The 16522-nt window shown below is 36.0% G+C and overlaps 1 protein-coding gene across 5 annotated transcripts in view; it reads right to left on the bottom strand.

Moving 5' to 3' along the window:
- The window catches only part of HDAC9 (histone deacetylase 9), a 945763-nt gene that overhangs the window by 375718 nt on the left and 553523 nt on the right, over positions 1 to 16522 (bottom strand). For all 5 annotated transcript variants that reach the window (XM_032759782.2, XM_032759765.2, XM_032759867.1 and 2 more), the window contains 3 exons: positions 10065 to 10187; positions 6845 to 7058; positions 6160 to 6377 (listed from right to left, as the gene is read on the bottom strand). In XM_032759782.2, the coding sequence (XP_032615673.1) occupies positions 6160 to 6377; positions 6845 to 7058; positions 10065 to 10187 (555 nt within the window). The remainder of the gene's footprint in view (positions 1 to 6159; positions 6378 to 6844; positions 7059 to 10064; positions 10188 to 16522) is intronic.

Below are 16522 nucleotides of genomic sequence, written 5' to 3' on the forward strand. Positions count from 1 at the left end.
TGTGCAAAGACTGCCAAGTGAGTAACTTGAAGGAGGGCAATGTGGGGAAAGTGGGGAGGCAGGGCTGGGAAAGGGGATTTCTTCATCGTGGCAAATCTAAACCAGTACAAAAGAAAAATAAGATCACCCTATTTTTTTAAATGTTTGTTTGCCTTGTTTTTAATTGTGAATTTCCTACTTTTAGACAAAAATAAAATTAGGAAAAGCCAGTTTCCTGCTTGGTCATAAAACAAGACTGTAATCATAAGCACAAATGGTTAAGGACAGGCTTTTGTGTCATACAACCTATGTCAAGATTTCAGCTCTGCACTAGCCCTGCCACCTTACTCAATCTACTTCAGCCCTGCAAAATTAATTTTCTTGAACTAAGAGTGAGTTGTTAAGGTTGAAGGGATGATAGATGTAAGAATTCTGGTATGGAGTCCAGCTCATAGTAGATCCTCCATATAAAAGTGAGCTGATAGTTTTTAAATGACCCTACCCTAAGGTATCTATGGAGAAGGTGCTGAAAAGATGCACAGTGCCTAGAATAAGGGGAGGAAGAGGTACACTAGAAGAAGTAGGTGCAGCAAAAAGTCAAAAGTGGGTAAATGGCCCTTGTGTAATTATACTTAACATTTAATTTGGTTACAATTAAGCCACAGATAGAATTACATTAGAATACAGCAAATATAAAGTGTCTGTTTGAGAATATGAAGTATAACTTTAAAAAATGTAAACTTTTGGAATATACACACATGTAAAGAATTGTTCTTCTAATTAATCTCCTTCTCAACATACATACTTTTTTCAATAGTGCACAAAATAGTTCTACATTATAACTGCCTTCAGGGACACTTTACAAGGCAACACATTAACACACACACAGGCATGCATGCTGTTTGTATGTGACCACAAGCATGAAAGAATATACACTCTTAGGTTGCCATGGATGGATGGTTGGGGACAGGGACTTGGTATAAATCAAGAGGATTTCAGAGAATACATAACATTCATGTTAGAAAATTATGTCAAAAAAGGAATAAAACAGATACTACTCAAATAAACAGTCAAATTCTCTTCCAAAAGCTAATGAAAGCTCCGCATTTGCTCAGATCCAGCATTTGAGCATAATTATATTCATGCCTTGCTTGTCAGAACATAACATCTACCTGTTTTAATAAGGGCAACACAGGACATCTGCTTGACCTCACATTTACTGGTCTTGTCTTAGATATATTTTTATTATGATAAAATAGCACTCATGTCAAAATGCCTAAGTATCACAGTAATAAATATATAATAAATACTTATATCTAGACCGAACCTTGGCATATATAAGATATCATCTCATAATTTATGTAAGTTTTTAAAAAAGTCTTGGCTGATAGCCAGTCATAGGAATGCACAAGATATTTATCACAGAGCATATAAGAAAGAAAGAGAAAAAAAGGAAGAAAGCAAGAGAACAAGCGAGCAAGCAAGAAAGAAAAAGAAAGAAAGGGGGTGAGATATAATAAGAACAAGATAATCCAGAGAAGTAATTAACTCAAGTTTTATTTCCTTAAAGATATCAGTTTTCTTTCTCATGTCTCCTTTCCTAATACTTAACACACTGTATTACTGTTTTTGTTTGTTTGTTTGTTTGTTTTGAGATGGAGTTTCGCTCTTGTGGCCCAGGTTTGGAGCACCATGGCAGGATCTCGGCTCACTGCAACCTCTGCCTCCTGGGTTCAAGCGATTCTCCTGCCTCAGCCTCCTGAGTAGCTGGGATTACAGGCATGCACCACCACGCCCAGCTAATTTTCTGTATTTTTAGTAGAGATGGGGTTTCTCTATGTTGGTCAGGCTAGTCTCGAACTCCCCACCTCAGCTTATCCATCCACCTCGGCCTCCCAGAGTGCTGGGATTACAGGCGTGAGCCACCGCACTCAGCCTGTATTACTGTTTATTTGAATGATTCACTCCCCGCTCCCCATCCTATAAGCTCCATGAGGACACTGAAGGTTGTTTTCGTAGTGCTTAAAACTGTGTCTGCACACAGTATTTAATGATTTGTTTAATGTACCCATACATAGATTAATAATTTATTAAAGTAAGTACTAAACAAAGTATAAATTTTCTTAAAATTTCTGCTCTTATGGATTTAATTGAATGAATATGAAAAACAGATATTAATAAAGATATTAATATTCTAGTCAAAATAGAGACTGTTAGGCATGAATCAGTGCAATTCTATTAATACTATAACAGAGAAATAAAGAATAATGTCAAGGGGATGGGGCATGGCAGAGATCTATGTCAAATTACCTCACAACAAAAATGCCTGAAGAGATTTTGAAAAATTTCTATACATCATTCAAATAGTGAAGTGACTAGAGATTTGCCCTTTTATTTTTTAGGCAGTGCTTAGAATACTTCTTTAAAATCATCAATATGTCTAAACAACTGTTACGTATTCTGTTTTAATCAATCACAGTTTTATTTCACCAGAAAAAAATCCTGTGGTAATACTTAAACTTGAAATGGGCCCAGGAGAAAATTACCAATACCTTATTACTTTTTGTTTGTTATTTTGTATTTGAGGGAAGTTCTACTTTAGAAACTCTTTTTTCCTCCAATGAGAAAAGCAAGGTGTACTGGCAAAAGCATCAGTCTTCCCTTGATGCTGGTATAAAGAAACTCTTGATTTTTTGAAAAGGTTCTTCCATGGTATTGGGGAAAAATGATATAAATGAATGTGCAATGACATCATTGCACAAAAATATTAATACCATATATTAGCAATAGAAATTGTTTAATGCATTTCTGATTGTAAAATGTCTCAGAAAACAAAAGATCAAATGTTGTAAGCCCTGATTTCCTTATGATTAAACTTCTCAAAACAGTTTCAGTGAAAAATAGAATATTCAAACTCATGAGCAGAGATAAATCATTCTGACAGGGTTTCCTCTCCAGCCCAGCACTCTCCTTTCTGACTTTCCCCATTATTTACTGGCAGATATAACAGTATAAATACTATATAAGCCCATTCCAGGAATATTTCTGCTAAGCCCTTGAACACTTACACCATAACTATAAGAGGCAAATAATCTTAGAACAAACAAATATCCCACAAATAACCCGAATATGATATTAAAGTATAAGGCAACAGGTAGGTAAATTATTTTGTATGATTAATAACAGTTACATTATGTAGTTACACTGAACGTGAATATTTTATAAATACATTAAAATAATAGCAAGATATGAAAAACTCTTTCAGATTTAATAAGTCAATCATTGCATCAGCTATGCCCCTAAAACTATAGATTTGTTTCTAATTCTTCTGAAGATTATTAGTAATTCAAACACATTACTACAAATTTTATACCAGGAAGCCCATCATATTTAATCTGATACAGGTTTAGAAATAATCCTACTTATATTTTTTTGTTCCCACTTCATTTTTTGTTTCTCTACATTCCTCAAAAAAGAATCATAAAAAGGAAATAAAAGAAGACATATTTAAATATGTCATTTGTATTTCGACATCTTCATGTGTGCCTGTATTTCCTGCTAAAAGTATCTCAAGAGTAAGGACCATCACTTTAGTTTGAATGGGTTTCATAAAGGTTCATCCATGGAAATGGGGAAAAATGACAAAATTTCTGTGGTGATTTCTTACTAATGGGCATTCTAAATGGTTAAATCAAGTATGTAGCAATATATTATACAGAAACATGTTAGCTTTGGGCATCTAGGTTATGAATCTGACCCAATGTGTAATAAATATCCTTGTCACCTCATGGAAGCAGGTGAACACTAGCCATTCACTTCTTAAGGGTTCTATTGTGAATATTTCAGAATAGGACACGGGTTTGATATTTTCTTTAATAAGCTTCCTCTCTGTCCCCTCAGACAACTGAGGGCAGGTAAAATATTTTCAAAATCTGGAGAATAACCAACATGCCTATGCCAACTTGATTAAACATATGGAATACATACTTGGAGAAAAGCCAACTGGCGACCTGCTTGAGTCATCTAAACACCCAAGCTGAGAGAGGTTAACATATAAAGATCAGCTTTGGACTTTGAAGTTTTCTGGTCTTCATTTTGCCTAATTAAGACAAGATTTAATAATCAAACCACTGTACAAACATGTACCTAAAATATAGGTTTGTTTCTAATTTTGGGAAGAATTCTTAACAGATTCAAAGGAATCAGCTCCACATGGGAAAAGCTCTCTGATAAGATTTGCTTTTCTCATTGCTAAAATGCAAATGCCTGCTTTCCATTTGAGTTTTATCCAGTGTGACTGAGGTTAGCATTCGCCTGTCAAAATCTCGAGTTTGATACTGAAAAGGAAAGATTCTGATACTAGCATACCATCTGAATCTGAAACAGTGGCAATTAGTTAATAAAAAACTGTATTCCAAAGTATTCTTAAAGGTATTCATAGAAACCATTTGTAGATGGCAATTTCAAAGGGAGTAATTTACCTATTTTTCCATAGTGCAATATATACATCCATGTGTTTCTAGGAAATAGAACCAAGCATGGCAGAAAAGTCTATCTACTATCTAATACTGGTTTTATAAACAAACGTAATTCTAGATCAAAACACTATAAGGCAAAAAATAAGATCCCTAATCTTCCCTCCCACATACATTTCTTGCACTAAACAGTAGACAATTTTTCAAGAATATCTAATAATTTTAAGTTGTGCTGAAAGGCCACAAAACAAATAAACAAACCTAACTCTACCATAATATAGAAAACATATGCAGAGTCACATACAAGTCAATGAGTATTATGCCATTAGTCAGAGAAGGAAATTGGCTCTCTCCTGAAGATACTGATTTGATATAAAATAATTTGATATGGAATAATTTGCTAAATTTAGAGAAGTGCAACAGCAATAAAATAGGCATTATTTAATGACACAGAAAGGGTCTGCAAAGTATAGTAAAAGGTTAGAGAGAGAGTTGCCCCTGCCAGCCACCCCATCTCTAGCACCCCAATCCCACACATACTTTTGCTACTTTGAGAGTAGCAAAGGGCTAGGCTGGAAAACCTTCTGTTCAGAAGCATGGTATCCAATCCATGCTTCCTTCATGGCTCTGCCCTTGTTACAATGGAAGCCAAAAGAAGAGAAAAACTCCAGCAACACTTGCCATAAAACCAGCAAGTGATGAAGATCCCTTTCCCCTATTGCCATTAGAAAGATGATTAAGCCTCTGCCCATGGGAGTTTATTTTGTTTTGTTTTGTTTGTTTCTTACATCACAGTACAACAAAGTTATTACTAAGCCAGGTTTTAGCTACCCATTTATCAGTAAACAAAGTATCAGTTTGCAATATCATGCCTCTCATCCCTCTGTAACATAACTTGTAGATGATACAGCACAAAGGCAAGGGAATAGAATTTTAATACTCAGGACCTTAATATTTTCCAGGAATTTTCCAGGAATGAGAAGATGGTGCCTTTTTAAGCAAAGAGTAGTGGAAAAACTGTCCAGACCAGGTTCTTTAATATCATTTTGCTTACAAACTCATAGAAAGTCCTTTACTGGCCTGTCTGATATTATGCTGCAATCACTGTTTCTTTGTAGTTGCCTCATCAGGAGAGCTCCTAAGGATGTGGTATGGTACAGACATCCGCTGTCCATTTTAGCAACATTAAGACTTCCAGGAAGAAATATCACAAGTTTCTGAGAAACTACTCCAAACGCTTATTGGAATGAAGTGGGGCATTCGCAAAATAAATGTAACATAGATGCATACAAGTTGCTGAGAAGTGCCTTATTGGCTAATCTTGGCCTATCTGCCATCACCTGTACAAACTTTTTGACATGTCAACGCACCACATTCAAGTCTGCCTCAAATCTTTTCTGCAACACTAAAACATGAGGCTCCACATACATATCCCATATGGGCTTGTGTACCAAAATAGATACCTGATCATAAAATATCTTGTGAATGTATCATCTCAATTTTGCTACAAATGTCTCATGAACATAATGGTGGTTAAAACACTGATATTGTGAGGTGTCCTTGAGCCAAGAAAGCAGGCTTAGGATGATCACATCCTTTTTGCTGTGACTCCCATCAACATTCCTCTTAGATACCCATATCAGTGAAGAGATCCCCAGTTTCCAAACCGGCGGTTAGAACATTTTGACTTGGCTTGGAGACTTACTTTGTTCATGTGGATCTGCTGCTGGTATTGCTTCTGCTTCTCCAAGAATTGCTGGTGTTGCTGTTGAATGACCAGCTGAGCCAACGTGCTCTGAGGCAAAGGTGCAGACTGGGTTCGGTTCAGGGGTCTGTGACGGGGCAATTTGTGGGTACCTCTAATGCCAGGTGAAATTCTCTCTTTTGTTGCCAAGGGAGACTGAGGATGTAAGGGAACTCCACCTGAAAAAAAAAAAATACATGTATATGTGTGTATACACACACACACACACACACACACTCACACACACAATTTTAAGAAAAGATAAGAAGCCAAAGAAAACAGATACATGGTATAAACTATAAGAAAATTAGTGAATTAGTGATACTATCAGGCAAACAACAGAAGAATAGGTCAGGTGTGGGAAGAGAGAAATGTCAAGACAGTGGACAGGTATGCATCTGACCATATGACTTGCCACAGTCTAGTCTGGTATGAATAAAGGTTAAATGAGGTGAGTCCTCCTACCCCAAGTGGATCTGAAGGAATAAATAAAGATGATAGCCTTTCCCACAGTACCAGGTATCAGGGAGACTTTTGTATAGCACTGTGGATCTCTATCAGGATCTTGAGTAAACGAGACATTATCCTGGGTCACTAATGAAGTAAAACCCTAAAATGACCCACAAACGGTGCCATAATGAATTACCAGCTACAAGAAGCTTTTGCTGTCGCATTTGTTCTTTCAATAATAAATGCTGCAGGAGAGCCTGGTGGCTGCTGTTGGGTGGCTTTCCCTCTAAAGTAACATGAGGGTGGCTGGAAGATGCCGGGATGCTGCCCCCATACTGCCCCGGCAGAGGAACACCTTGCCGAAGCGTCTGCGTCTCACACTTCTGCTTTTCTTTGAGTGAATTCGAAGCCTGTGTTGAGAAATAACAAAGATGTTAATCCTCTTTCATCCATGTGGGTCACTGGGTCTCTAAATCATTAGACAAGTTTCCTATGCTGTAGCTTCCCAAAACAAAAGCCACATCTTACCCAATGGCTGAGTAGGGAAAATGGACTTTTTAGACTAACACAATTCAAAAAAGAAGGAATAAAAATAGGGTTGGAGCACTGAAGACAATTTAATATTGTCATTGTATTGAACATGAAAGTTTTTTTAATTAAAATCAGAAGTGATGCTACATACACAATTTTAGGTGGAAAGAATAAATTCAAAAGATCTATTGTACATGATGATGACTATGGTTAATATATTGTACATGTGAAAATTTCTCAGAGAATAGATTTTCACCAAAAAAAATAAGTATGTGAGACAATGCATATGTTAATTAGCTTACATCACTCCACAATGTATACATATATCAAATCATTATGTTGTAAACCACAAATATATGTACCTTTTATATGTCAATTAAAAAACAAAAAATGCTTATTTCAGGCTTAATAAGTGGAAAGTACATTTCTAAAATATTTTATACACTGTTTAAGTTAAAGGCATACTGGAGAGGTAAAATTTATTCAAACACTATATCATGGGGATTAAGAAGCTGGAGATAAGATGGACTGTAATTTTGGAGCTGCAAGCAAAAGGAACAATTTACCCTTTCTCTAAATGGCTTCTAATAATTTCACGGAGCTGTAAGTGTCCAATGTTTAATTTTTTAAATTAAATTCTTAAAATAACCCAATGAAAGGAGGTAAAAATATGTAGAAATTTGATTTAAACATTTTATATTAATTCATAACAGATACCCAAATCTCTAAATATTGAAAATGACACTCTAGATATTTTGTATAATAAACTACAAGTGAAATAAGATATCAAATAAAAATGCTATTAAGAACTTGAAATGTATGATAACACAGTAATAAGGCAATAATAATTATATCATCAATAGCAATAATGAATTATCCTATTCAAAGGATTTAATGAATGGTGGTCATTTTGCTATTACAAAAGCAGGGCTCTAATACCTCAAAATTATGTGGCATGTTTCTTTTCAAAACTCATGTTTCATCTTTCAAAATTGCTGTGCACCAGGGAGGCGAAGCAATTTTCAGCGTTGGAGAAACTGAAGGACAAAGAGGTAAGTGGTTTGTCTGAGTCACAGAGCAAGTCAATGCAATGTTTAATCTAGAAGTGATTCCTTGTCCTGGCCTCCGTTCCTTAAAATTTCCCAGTATTCAGTGGAGAAATGGAATACTACAGATCCCGTTGGCAAAGCAATGCTAAACTTGAAAAATTAATTGTGATGGCCTCATCCACACCAAAATGGAAGCAAAGAAAAATGAAACTTTAATCCAAACCACATTGGTTTATTCATCCAATGGTACCAAATCATATTACCTCTGAAACATTAAATGGTCTGGCTTTAGTACTGGGTCCTTTGGGAAAAAATTTTCCCTGACCACATTAAAAGTGGTATATGTGTGAGTTATTCAGAGGAATGGCATAGAACATACAAAAATAAGTAAAAATAAAATGCCTATTCATGTGTCATAAGAAGTTTTTGGGTTGGTATTTACTTATCATTAGAAGAGACAGAAAATAGAAAGAGAAGGAAAAATAATTTTTAATTAGTGATAACTGTAAAATATTATCCATGAATATTTATTTTTAGTTTCACTCCTAATTCCTTTTTGTTTTTCATTTCATTTACAAATGTTTCATGTGGAATTTTAAGAGCATAGCTGAATTCAGTATTTTCAATGCTTTCTTTTATAATCCCCAGATATAAGACAACATCCAAATTTTGTTTTTTCCTCATTGGTATAAGAACACAGTACCATATAAAATGACATTACAGTCTACTGACAATACCAGATATAATATCTCTTAGGTTGATTTAAAAATATGTATTGAAACTATGTATTGAACATACATATGAACTTGACACATTCAACTCAGTGGAAGACTTGAAGGTAAAGATTGGCCAAACTAGTGATGAGAGTTGGAATAAATTTCTCTCTAAACCTAATGTATCATATGACCCCTGTATACATACAATTTAATTAACTAACATTTCAGAGATGAATTATTCTGGATAAGGCCCACACATTTTTTACAACTAAAACTGACACTGTTTTAGGGAATATGCATAGAATAATTATTGCCATCTTCTGCTAGTATGACAATAACATTTCAAGTTTAGCACTGCTTTGGCAAAGAGATCACTAGTATTCCATTTTCTCTGCTGAGTACTAGGAAATTTTAAGGCAAAGAGTCCAGAACAAGGAATCACTTCTAGACCTGAATGTAACAGTATGATACAGTGACTGCTTTCTTCCCGAAAGAGCCTATTTCAGTTGTCAGGACTTTTAAACTAATTGATTCACTTTGAATCTTCTGGGAATAGTTTAATACTTTTCTTAGAGAGTTTTTCCAGATACATATTCGCCAGTACCAGAGAGTCAGTAACTTAAATTCCCAAAATAAAGTCATTCACAAAATAAATGCTATAAGCATATGCTGCTGTGCTTTCGAAGCTGTAGCTCTCAGCACTGCCCTGGCTTGTGTTCCAGGTCTGCCACTTACTGGCTCTGTGATCTTGTGCTTTGAAACTCTCCAAGTCTCAGCTTCTCCTTCTGTAAAAACGTAGGCTGTAATCTCTGTTTCACAGGATGGCTGTGTGGAGCTATTAAAATAATATATCTGGAAAGTGCTTTTTTTTTTTTTTAAAGCTACAAACCATTATACAAATGTTAGTTATTATGTTTACATATGATTATGTGAACCAGGATAATTCTGATTTGAAGTAAGACTGAATGTCTTTGAACAACACAGCAAATAGCAAACAGTGAAGGAGATGCTGGCTCTGTCAAGTTTTTCTAAAGTCTAAATATATAAAACATGAAAGAGAGTTCCCCTATGGAAAGATATTGCTTAGGTTGATTTAGGCTGATGCCATGCAATGACTTACATTGAGCTGGGATGGCACTGCGGGAAGCCCCAAGGTAATGTTGGGCAAAGAAGGAGAGGTATAAAGACTTAGCAGGTTCATGGAATCTTCATGAATTAGAATGCGTTGCTGTGAAACCATTTGCTGTTAAAAAAAGAGGAGTCTCAAAATACCACAGTATCACAAATTTTACTGTAAAATGTTCTTATTTCAGAAAATGGGTCTTACCATAATTAAGAAAAGATTTTAAGCATTTATTTTATGACTTCTGTATCCAAAAGTTATAATGTAAACTTTAAATAAAAAAGTTTCTTCTGAACACATAGTTATAAAATCTGAATAAAAGGCATCTATGTTCATTTTTTGCAAATTCATTTATAAAATTCTGGCTATACAAAATATGGTCAGCATATTTGTCATCTGCTGATAAAGTACAATGATAAAATTGGATAATTCTGATTAGTATGTCTACTTCTTTTGTATTACTCAGTTAAAAAAATATGTATATAATGCCACCATAGTCATTATCTTCATCTGAGTCTTCATTTAATTTCATTTTATTGATGGGAAAACTGACACAAGAAAAATCTTAGATTAAATATCACCATACAGGGCTTCCATAGTAATCACATCTTTTTCACTTATAAACATTTATGAATAGACAATCCTGTGTGGTGTATTTTTAGATCATTCATATTCAGAAACTAAAGTAAATTTTAAGATGTTATGAGTCCTATGCCACAATAGGCTTCATTTACACTGAAATACCCTGAATGTTTTGGCATCACTGTGCTTTTTACAACAAATACCTTTTTTTAATCCATTACTAAGAGTCATGTTTTCCCACATGTGGCCTAATATGGTTGCTTGAATTACATTTTCTGTTTAACTCTTGCTTCCCTCCCAGAACTTTTATACAATAAGAGTTACAAAGGTCTTATTAGACTAAGGAACTCTGGCCTGATATGGTCCCCAAGGGAACAACATCCCTGAAAAAGAATACTCCATGTAACAGTATGACACAGTGACTGCTTTCTTCCCAAACAAAAAGCATATGGGACTCCAATAATAGACCACCTCCAAGAGGGATATTGCACACACAGGCTTTGACTAAAGTAAATATAATAACTTGTCAAGCATGTTTGGGGGAGCTGTAGATTTTCCCCTGGACAAACCTGGGATATCAATTAACTGGGGAAAATATCATGTGCTAATACAATGCAACCTCAGAATGTCACTGAAGAGTGATGCACCACCAAAACACAGGATGTTATTCCAAAACATCATCTCAATCATATGTTTGTTTGGAGATGAGTCCTAGTCTTAACATAATAAGAGCACAGGGTTAAATGTGGAGTTTTCTCATTGCAACTTGGAACTCAAAGCTAGTTCAGATTTTGCTACTTCTTAAAGGAACATGTCAGATATTTATGCATGAAAATCAAGAGGTATGTTGAAAGCAATAACATTACATTGACTTTATATGCAGCCCTTTAAAAAATTAGTTGTCTAAGTGACATAGCATGAAGATTGTTGGGAAATATTTTAAAATTACAATGTGTGGGGTTGCTATTTTATTTTATGAGCTATCAGACAGAGTTGCATACTTGCTGTAAACAAAAAGGCAAGCTACTCTTTTACTCATACAAGTAATAAGCTTTTCATGAAAATTGTAAGTATAGAATACATACCTGTACAAGAACAAAAGGAACATATAAGGAAGTAAAAATATTTTAACTAGCTTATTGGCAGTAAATAGTAATTTAAAATAAAAGGATATGTTATTCACTTATCTGTATTCATTGAAGAGAAAATAAGTGTGGAAAAACAAGCATTTTAAATAGTGCATAATATTCATTCAAGGTTATATCTGCTTATCACAGCACTAAGATATGGACTAGGGGATTTGACATGGACTGGGAGAATGGCACAAAAAATACCACAGACCTCACAAAAGAGTTTTCTTTGTTTCCTAGAGAGAATTTCTGTGATATCCTCCCACCTCATCACAGGAACCAGACTTAAACTAAAATGAGAAATAAATTATCTTCTCAGACATAATAATGGCAGCAACACACTGGCTCCTCACACTGGCTTTGACTAAAGTTAAGAGATTTGGGGACAGTCTTACTCTGGGATTGCAGATCTTTGTAGTTTCCTATAAAACTTGAGTGGCTCCATTTCCTCCGTCAGTGTACTGATATTCGGCACCTACCATGGTGCCCTGGGCCAGAATTTTTTGGAGGTTAACCTATTCTACACAGGCACTCTCAAGCTACCATTATGCTCATGCTGTCGATGAGGAAACTGACTCATTTCCCCAATTTTGCTTCCATGTGAGACCAGCAACAAAACCTTTAAACTGACCAAGGCTATGAGACTTGTTGACAGCTGCTGCTACAGGGAGTATGACTCTGCAGCCACTGCGAGAAGACAGTGGAACCACAGAAAAGTACGGAGAATGGTGGTGGTTTTGGAGGAGAAGAGGAAGCAAACTCAGGCTCTGAGGCTCATGGCAGGAATAAAGGAGTGCAACTGGGAGTCAGGGGACTTGGGCACAAGAAAAAAGCTCCGGTAACTTTATAAATGTCAGGATCTTCAAGTCATGGAGACAATTCTTGATGAAGCAAGGACGGTTCTGTGTCCCTCACATCTACTAGGTACAGTTGGTTCTTCCCAAAGACTCTTAACTGGTATGTCATCTCATAGAAACTTCAGGGACCTGGACATTGCTTAGCTTATCTCCTTGGATTACAGATAAGGAAACAAGCACAGCATTTATGTAGACTTTCAAGGTCTACAATGACTTCAGAGAATTGAAAAACCATTTCCCTTGAATTATTTTCTTTAAATACAGCTTTCCTCAACTATGCTTTTTGATCAGAGCAATCTATCTGTTCCACCTTTATCTCTTAATAAGACCTGGAGTCATAGTCTACAATGCTAATTGAGTACAGACACACTTTAAAGTCAGACTAACAGATTGGGAGGGGTACCATTCACCTGACACAACGAAAGATCCTGACTAGTATTCTTGCAAGGCTGGAAGACCATCCCACCTTAGCACTGCAGTGAGCTCACAAGCGTTTTCAGACAAAGCCAAGATTTTTCCAAGAAGCAGTTTTGAATCTGGCCCAGCCCTTAAATCAGTGCTTTGCTATGATGCCAATACTTCGCAGTTTAGAACATGGGAATGACGGTTTTAATCTGAAAATTTTTCAGAACCAAAAATTTTTATTGTGGTTAGATAAAATGAATATAGTAAATATATGAATGGCTATTGTTTAACCTTCACAAAACAATTAACGAGTAACTTCTCTGTGTTAGAGTAATGGTGTTGGGTGCAAGGCGTACAAAGATGTCCTATAAAACACCAATTCACGTGATAGGTAGGTGCACAGAAAAGTAAAGAACTAACTCTTTGACTTGTGATAATTACTGTAATTAGAGGAAGGAGCATTATGTTAGGACATATGATATGAAATGGGCCAAGTGCTGGGGTAGGGGTGGCCTACTCACATTTTACTAAGGCTCTTCAAAATCTTATTTAATTTCTCTCTTGTTATGTCAATAGGAGGGGCATCTCATAAATAATATTTGTAATTCAAATGAATACAAAATACATAGACTGAAACATTATGTCTCTCAATAGAGCTATTTATGTGGAATTGAAATTAAGCCACTGATTTCAATTAAAGGACTCAGAATCTCTTCCAAAAGGGACACTGGCTAAAATTAGAAAAATGGACAATGTCAAATGTTACAGGGATTTAGAAAGGTAAAACCTCTCATATAATGCTGGTGGGACAGTAGCCTGGTACAGCAATTCTGTTGAACTATAAACCAAAATAATTATACTGTATACCATGACCCAGTGATGGCTCTGCGGGGAATTCTAACTTCGAGAAATTTTCTCATCAAGCTGTAGGATGATGGGCCATGGTATATATTGAAGGGCACCAGGACATCTACCTCGGGGAATCAGTATGCGGCAGCACCCACGATGGATTTTTACGGTGATTGAAAGCACACCATTAGATTTCTGCATCCATAAAGACATGGTGTCTGGATCTAAAAACACATGCTTAGTGATAAAAGCAAGAAAATGGAATGATGCAGATAACATTGTGCCATTTATATCCCATTAAACTCATGGATGCACAGTAAAAAATATATATAATGTAAAAATTCATATAAACAAGAACACAGGAGAGAATGATGCCTACAGGAGCAAGGAAAATGAAAGTGGGGAAAGGAGACGGAGAGAAAGAACCAAGGAAGGAGGGAGGGAGGCAGGGAAAAAAGGAGGAAGGGAAAGAGAAGAAGATGAACAAATACTTTTCTTACTGTTTAAGAAGACAAAAAAGTCAATGATAGCCCTTGACAGAATGCTAGTTATACTAGTTATGTAAATAATTACCTACTTTTCCTTTTTTAATTTTTTATTTTTTAGACAGGATCTTGCTCTGCCACCCAGGTTGGAGTGCAGTGGTGCGATCAAGGCCCACTGTAATTTCAAACTCCTGGCTCAAACTCCTGGCTAATGTTTGTTAGTTTTTTTTTTTTTCTTTCTTTCCTGTAGAGACAGGGTCTTTCTATGTTGCCCAGGCTGGTCTTAAACTCCAGGCCTCAAGTTATCCTCCCACCTCAGCCTCCCGACATGCTGAGATTATAGGTGTGAGCCCCCATGCCCAGCCAGTAATCACTCACATTTTAAAAAGCTCACAGAAAATGTGGATATAGAATTTTCAGTTTACTGTATGTTCCAAATTATCTACAATATGCATGAGAATCAGAAAAAGAAAAAATATATATATACACACAGAATTTTGGTGAGGAGCAGCCTGGACTTGTGAAACTAAGTCTGGTCTAAGTGTCTTATACTTGAGCTCTCCCACTCATGGCTTGTAACCCTGGGCAGCACCCAACTTCCCTGGACTTCAGAACCTTCAGCCTGAGACTGATGCACCTCTGCCCAGCTCTATCAGGTAACGTGTGTCTATTAGAATGGCATACAGGAAGACATGCTTACGAGTGTCAATCAGCTTTGGCTTTACAAGGTCCCAAGTCCCTGAATCCAGGCTATCTAAAAAGAATATAGCCATGTTTTAAAAAAGAAAAGCCTTAATCATTTAATATGTGCCCATGGTTTTCATCGGATTTTTCAAGATTGTATTATTTTCTACTCTTCTTTCAGAAAATTAAAATCTCCATGTAATTAAAAAAATTGTTGAAGCAGTAGCAATCTCTCAAGTTTTCATTTTACTGGACACCCAAGAAGGTGTTACTATAAAATGGTGAGACATATTGTGAGACCAAAAAACAAAAAAAAAGGAAAAATCATTTGACAGAGTTTGCTTAGCATTTGAAAAGCACTGATGTTTTGTTAAAGATCTTACTTTAAAATATTGGCTCATGTTATTCCTAGTAAATGATTATTTTGTCATAGCAACCTCCTTTCCCCGAATCGGGGGTGGGGGGAATGTGTTTTATTTGCTGCTATCTAAAACCACAGCTCTACACCCACTCAGAAGGGAGCATAACATTTACAGCAAATGTCACAACAACTATTATGAAACAACAGGCAGATGAGTCATGTGAGATTGGGGCAAAACAAGTGACATTACAGATGATTTTAGAACACTTAACCTTATTATTAGAATCCTTTTTTAAAAGCATTTGTATCTGCTGGAAAATTTATTTTAAAAAATAGCATAACAGAGACAGCCACTAATGTTCAACTAGAAATAAACCAGCAGCTTGGCTACTGTTAAAATAGCTATCAAATAAATCTACTGAATCTAAAGTAATAGTGGTCATATCCATGGAAACATATTTGAACCCACAGGCCCACAGTATTAACAATAAAGTAACTAGATAGGTAAAGACATCTTTGACTGGAGTTGGAAATAGAAACCCCTGAGGTTTCAGCTACCCAACCAAGTTTACAAATGAGTAAAGCAAGTAGCTCCAACAATCTGAGTTCTGGGACTGAGCATATGTAGGAAATAGAAGAAATGGAACAGAAGTGGTCAGAGCAGATGGAGACTCACTCTCACATGAGAGCTGCTGGCGTGAAGACAAACATGCTAATGAGTTTTCCCTACCAGGAGTCAGCGTTGATAATAACAAAAAATGAACTCGTTCCGAACTTCACAATTTAGCACCTGCCTTCCAAACACTGATTCCTTAAAACAAAGCTGCTAGTGTAGGTATTACGGTACTACCTTCTCCTAGATCAGGAATCTGGGGGTCAGGGGAAGTCTAGCAACTTGACCAATGATGACAAGGTAGCCAGTTTTGGAACCAGGTTCAGACCGAGTCTTCTGAATGGAACACCCATACATTCCACTACAATGTGCTATTTCCTGAACCTCAATTTATGAGTAAATTCTCCTCCTACTTCTGTCTTCCCTTTATCTAAATTAGGCAGGACATGTGAATTACAAGATAGAAAATTTTGTTTTCATCTAGAGCTC

The sequence above is a fragment of the Hylobates moloch genome, unplaced genomic scaffold (assembly GCF_009828535.3).
Source record: "Hylobates moloch isolate HMO894 unplaced genomic scaffold, HMol_V3 SCAFFOLD_1, whole genome shotgun sequence".
NCBI classification, from domain to species: domain Eukaryota; kingdom Metazoa; phylum Chordata; class Mammalia; order Primates; family Hylobatidae; genus Hylobates; species Hylobates moloch.